At 39.5% G+C, this 6,000-nt stretch overlaps 1 protein-coding gene across 1 annotated transcript; it reads left to right on the top strand.

Annotated features, from left to right (window-relative positions):
• Positions 1-2,642: 2,642 nt before the first annotated feature.
• LOC139712699 (somatostatin receptor type 2-like) lies at positions 2,643-3,989 on the top strand. The gene is made up of 2 exons (XM_071624501.1): positions 2,643-3,108; positions 3,592-3,989. The coding sequence occupies exons 1-2, from the start codon at positions 2,643-2,645 to the stop codon at positions 3,987-3,989; spliced, it is 864 nt and encodes a 287-aa protein (XP_071480602.1).
• The last annotated feature ends 2,011 nt before the right edge of the window (positions 3,990-6,000 follow it).

The following is a 6,000-nucleotide window of genomic DNA, read 5'->3' as shown; positions in this document are numbered from 1 at the left end:
TGACGAACCTAAGGAATAATGATAATCATTAATCTTGGAGCGCTGTGGCATATTAAAAATCCCGCCCAGTGCGTGCGTCCTTGGACAAGATGTTTTTACTTTATATGTCCATCTCGACCCAGGTGTTTAAATGGGTCAGGGCCTACCTGGCAATGCATGGCAGGGCCCTCTGGTAGAGCAGTGGCAACACTGAAGAAGAGGCTATACCCTGTATGAATAAGACCTTATCTTCAATAATAATGATAATGATAATAATAATGATAATGAGAGTAATAATAATAATAATAATAATAATAATAATAATAATAATAACAATAATAATAATAATAATAATATCAATATTATTATTATTATTATCATTATTATTATCATTATTATTATCATCATTATCATCATCATCATCATCATCATCATCAGCCGATGGGTTATCATCATATGAAGAGCTTGCTTCCAAAAGGCACTAAATCCATCATTTTTCAATGGACAATGATGATTTAGCGCCTTTTGGAAGCAAGCTCTTCATATACAGTGCATGATTAATGAAAGAGAATTGATTCCATTTTTGGAACGGAATCAATAGTACATTAAACTATTGATTCTTATCGGGGTATAGAGCCAATCACTTAACCTGTTTAGCGAAAGCAATTGAAAGCAGTAGTATTTCGCATGATTTTGGAGCGGTTGATTTCTGCACTAGTGTGCTTAAAGTTTTATGATGTTTTCTCTGCTGTATTATTCCCCCTTTTCTCTCTCTCTCTCTCTCTCTCTCTCTCTCTCTCTTTCCTTGATGAATACACTACGTAAATTGATGGTAAGGAATAACCCATGCATAGCTAATCAGAAACCGGAAAGAAGTCATGTTATTATTGTTTTGGTTGTATATTTTGTTTTAGATAAGGAAAGTGAAGTACGTTTTCAGTAATTGGATTTTTCTCTATCTTTGTTTGATTCAAAGACGAATGTATTTTTTAAGTATAACTACCATCGGAAAGAGGAGACAGAACAGAATAAATATTACTGAGATATAGAGAGATAATTGGAAGCGTGCGAACAATAGTGTACCTTTGTTCGCACGATCTTAACTACACTTTGGGGATTTAGCCATATTAATGCACTTTTCATACATTAACTCTACAGACACACCCATTGGCTTTGTTCAGATAGCTTTCGTATAAACAGACTTCATCTTGCGTTATGTTGATGTTCAAATCATCGCTCTTCAAATTTCAACGACGATGTGGTGTGTTATATGTCTGCGTGTATGTGTGTATGTGTGTGTGTGTGTGTGTGTGTGTGTGTGACTCATGATTGTGGTTCACTGACGGAAACACAGAGAAGAAATTTTTCGTGAATACGCCTGTATAAAACACTTATCAACACCAATCATATCGATACACTAAATTTGCATAAAACATACTGCCTGAGGGATGTATCTTCGTGTCAATCGTTTTTTAGTATAATAGCATGCATAAATGTATAAAAAAGTCATGCCACCCATTATTAATTCTACAACCCTTACAAAAATAGTTTCTACTATCATGAACCTGTACGAAATAAACAGTATATAGATACGATCGCATTTGGACGAATTCAACATCAATTTCAAGGGCCAAATTCTACTTTCGTCGGACATCAAAAGTTTACGACAACATGTTCGATTTGTTATGATTTCGACTTGGGAGTCAGAGGCTCAACTGCTAACACGACAAGTAGTTCTTCGCCGGATTAAAACAAAAAAAAAAAAATACACATGCGTGATGTAGTGTCGTGAAAGCCGAATTGAATACCCGTCAGATTCATCCGTTTCTTCCTCTTGGTGCTAGTAATCATGTGAGCTGGGAGGGATATTCTATTGATAGTGTTGACACGCCCATTCAGAGTGTATTAGACGATTGTGATGTCCGGAAAATAACACATTCGTCGAGCTGTTTCGCGCTGCTGATTTCCTCTTACATAGATAATATAATGTTAATAAGAACATCTCGCTATGAGTAGTTTGGGCCTGATTGGCTAGTACCCCCATGTTATGAATACATTATATTCAAGGTCCTTTACTTCATGACCTGGGGTTTGGTTACCCTGTGCCACCTCCTTTAGCGTGCCAAATTGACGACTTCTGCGATTGAAAGACGTCTTGATTTCCTGCAGGTCGCACATCGCAAATCATGGGGAAAATTTCCATGGAGACCAGTTTCGATCGTCAGCCAATATTTGAAGAATGTCACTGTGACGATGACTCTTGCTATCGGAGGATGTAGCGTTTAGGAGCGAGAGATTTTGCAAACTAGAGGCTGCGTTATAGCATTCACTTAAGTATCGATTATAGACCCTAACTCTTGTGGCATCGGCATCAATTGTCTTATCCATGCACAGTGATTTTGTTGCGTGTCCTTCAGGTTTGATTTAAATTTTCATTCTCGTCACATCGTGCCATATGCCACTGAATGCAAAGACATTAAAAAAAATTACTATCACTCCTCGCAATTTGTCAACAAGTGTCATCATCATAACACTATATAATACGAGTTATATGGCAAATGACAGTCATAGGTTCGAAATTTGGTAAGTGTAGTAGCATTTTTCTGTGGACCCCGGCCTGACGTGAATCTCAATTCGTAACAAAGAAAAGGAAGCACATGATTATGACGTCGTCAAGTATTGTCCTGCAGCTGGTCTATTGCACCCTTCTTGCCTTGCTTGGCATCCCAAGTAACGCCATCACCATCCGCGTGGTCGCGAAACGACGTCGCAAGACGAGCACGCAGATCTTCATGCTTGTTCTAGCGATCACGGACCTGTTTGTCTGCATCATCGCGCCACTAACGTGGTTCATCTTTGCAGCCATCGGCAAAGTCTACACCGACAACCTCTGCATCGTCCTCAACGTATCATCTACGGTCTCCTTGATGCAGTCGCTGTTGATCGGGATGATGATTGCCTTGGACCGTTACCTGCTGGTCTGTCGTCCTTTCTCGAAGTATATCACGGGAAGGAGAGCGATCGTGATGTCCATCACGTGTCTGGCAGCGTCTATTCTCCTTTCGTTACCAATGTCCGCTGCAAAAATGATGACCTTTGACCACGGCGTATTTCGTTGCGAAATTCTAGGTGGGTCTGTCGCTTATTACGCTCACTTTTTGGTAATCGCCATTACGATCTTGAACATTATGTCAATTACGGTATTGTACCTGCGAGTTTACAGTGCACTACGTCGGCAAAGGCAAATTCGAGACTCCATCCTACACACAGGCAAGACAAGAAACAACACTTCGGGTTGCTCAGTGTCCATGTTCACGGAAAAGGCTTCGACAAGCACTTTGGGTACATGTCATACGACATCAAGTCCGATGTCTGACGCTGTGATATTCGACCACGAAAGATCAACGCTTGCACGCGTTAGTTCCGTATCAGAAATTGTAGAAAGCGATGAGGCGAAATGCAAAGATACTCAATCGACGGTCCCTTCCCCGCGTGGGCACGTAATAGCGGGCGATAACGATGCGAAAGTGACATCGTTCTCCTTGAAAAACCCTCAAACCAGCCTGGCAACAATAGACGCACCGCATCTTTTACTTCACACATCCACTTCAGTCAAACCCTCATCTGGTCCTCCGTCTACCATCAGTAGGAAACTAGGTGTACTGTCAACCGGAGAGAATGACTGTTGCATGTCCAACCAAGACGTTGTCGCCAAAGTGGAATCTTCGAATTCCATCTCGCCCTGTGAACGCCGAGTGACCAACATGATGCTGGTGATCACCACTGTCTTCGTTCTGACGTGGCTGCCGACAATCGTCGTCTACATCATACCCGCGAGCAATCTCGTCCTCATCGCCTCTCGCAACAAAGCCCTCTATCTGTTCTTTTATTTTCTCGGGGTGACGATCTACATCAGCAACGCCATCAATCCTTTCGTGTACGTCTTGATGAATCCCAGCTTTCGGAAAGAGGTTCTGATTGAGCTACGATGTCGATGTAATTGGAAGTAGACAAAATACATGATCCACATGAGAAGTATGGCTGCTTAAATTATCTCAAGCATGTTTTTTTTTTTTATGTGTGTATTTGCCTGTTCAAGTTATCTACACCATACAGCATCTTCTCGGGTCGTTTACGGACCGATATTGGTAGAATTTCCGGAAATTTATCCTAAACATTATGTTTGTGAATTCAGTGAATGTACAATTGTAAGAATACATCAGTAATGTTTAAGGAAATCTGACAATAACTTCAAAAGCCTTGAGTTTCATAGGTTTGATTTAGATGCATGTTTCGTTGCCGCTATCGTTCAAAGGCTAAGATTTTCACCCTGGTTGGTGAAGGAGACAAGTCAGGTATATACTCTTTCATTATGCTCAAAAACTTGTATTGTCTTGATATTTTCTTTATAGCCTTCCGAAATTCTATGACATAACTGTAGTAGACTTCTCATCTAGCGATTGCGGCACCAATGATGGCAATGGTGTTTGTACAGCTCCTCGCTTTCCTCTATGTTTTTATGTATTTATAAGCATAAAGACGCTGCGAACGAGCAGAACCCGCCCTAGCTGCTGCCTGCTAGAGTCCACGGACCTGCGAACTCTCGGTTCTCTGTGCCTCAACAAAGAGCATTTTGAACGGACTCTGTTAATGACTATTAAAGATGTCGTACAGTTTCGTTTGGGATGGGATTTCAGGTTTCCAACATTTTTTTAATGATAAATTTTTGAGATAACGAGAAACTTTTTATGAAATATGAAAAAGCATATAATTCTAAGAGGAATTCAAAGTTTATTTGATGAAAATGGTTTTGAAATGGCTGAGATATCATTTTATTTATATACCTTTTATTAGGATCGCTTTGTTTTACTTTGTTTTTTGATATCTCAGCCACTTCAAAACCGATTTTCATCAAATGAACTTTGAATTCCTCTTAAAATCATATGCTTTAACATTGGTGTGTTTTCATTAAGTGCTTTCTAAGTAGGCCTATCTTTCAAGAAGGTAAAAAGGCTGAATCTTCACCTCAAACGATACTATACCATCCCTTTAAACATCTAAAAACCAATGTGACCATTAAATTGTCATGTGTATTTCATGTAAAATAAGTCCCAAACATAGTCGTAATAAATGTACACAAGAAAGATAAGTGGGTCGTCGTTCATTTACAGCGGTTAAACGCTTGAAGGGAACAAACCTATACACAAGTACGTACAAAGAATGTGTGCCTATATATATTATGTAGACCGCATGTACTACTATTCAGCACAGAGGCACTACAGTATAAATGAGTTTACATTGTACCTGTGTGTCTGTATGTGTGTTTTAGTGGGTGCTGTTCGTTATTCCGAAGATTCGCTATTCCGAAGGTTCGTTATTCCGAAGGTTCGTTAATCCGAAACACACAAATTCCCTATACCTAGAGGTTCGTTAATCCGAAAATGAAAAAGGGTTCGTTAATCCGAACATTTGTGGCTTTATTCCGAAGGTTCGTTATTCCGGAGATTCGTTAATAAGAAAATGAAATTCGGAATAACGAACCTTCGGAATAACGAATCTTTGGACTAAAGAGCCTTCGGAATAACGAACCTTCGGAATAACGAGCTGTAACCGTTTTAGTTCGCACAGTATTCACATTAAATCATTTTGCTCTACCATCTCCGTGACATTCACTGCAAAATATAACAGCATCTGTAGAATTTTGTAATTAGAATGGACTCATGATTCATGTTTTTCAAAGTTCTTCTTTAAAACTTTTTCAAATGCCAGATCGATGGGTGACGCAAATAACTATGAGCAAAAGAGTCACAAATTGATTTTCTCATGTCATTATTCAACTTGGACATGTTCTGTCCCTTTCACTTCAATTTAACAATATGCCACACGTTCCTCGGAAATCAATAAAAGAGGACAAATCAAACAAATTTGAACGTCATGCAATGCACACTTGGATATATGAATAGGATGCGTGTGGGTGCATCCATCGGACAAAGCGAAAGTGGAAAGAGAGAAGAAGGGGAA

Source organism: Diadema antillarum, unplaced genomic scaffold (genome assembly GCF_040938485.1).
Source record: "Diadema antillarum isolate AM-2024a unplaced genomic scaffold, OU_Dant_1.0 seq00001843_RagTag, whole genome shotgun sequence".
Classification (NCBI taxonomy): Eukaryota; Metazoa; Echinodermata; class Echinoidea; order Diadematoida; family Diadematidae; genus Diadema; species Diadema antillarum.
This window is presented reverse-complemented; position numbering and strand designations above follow the sequence as displayed.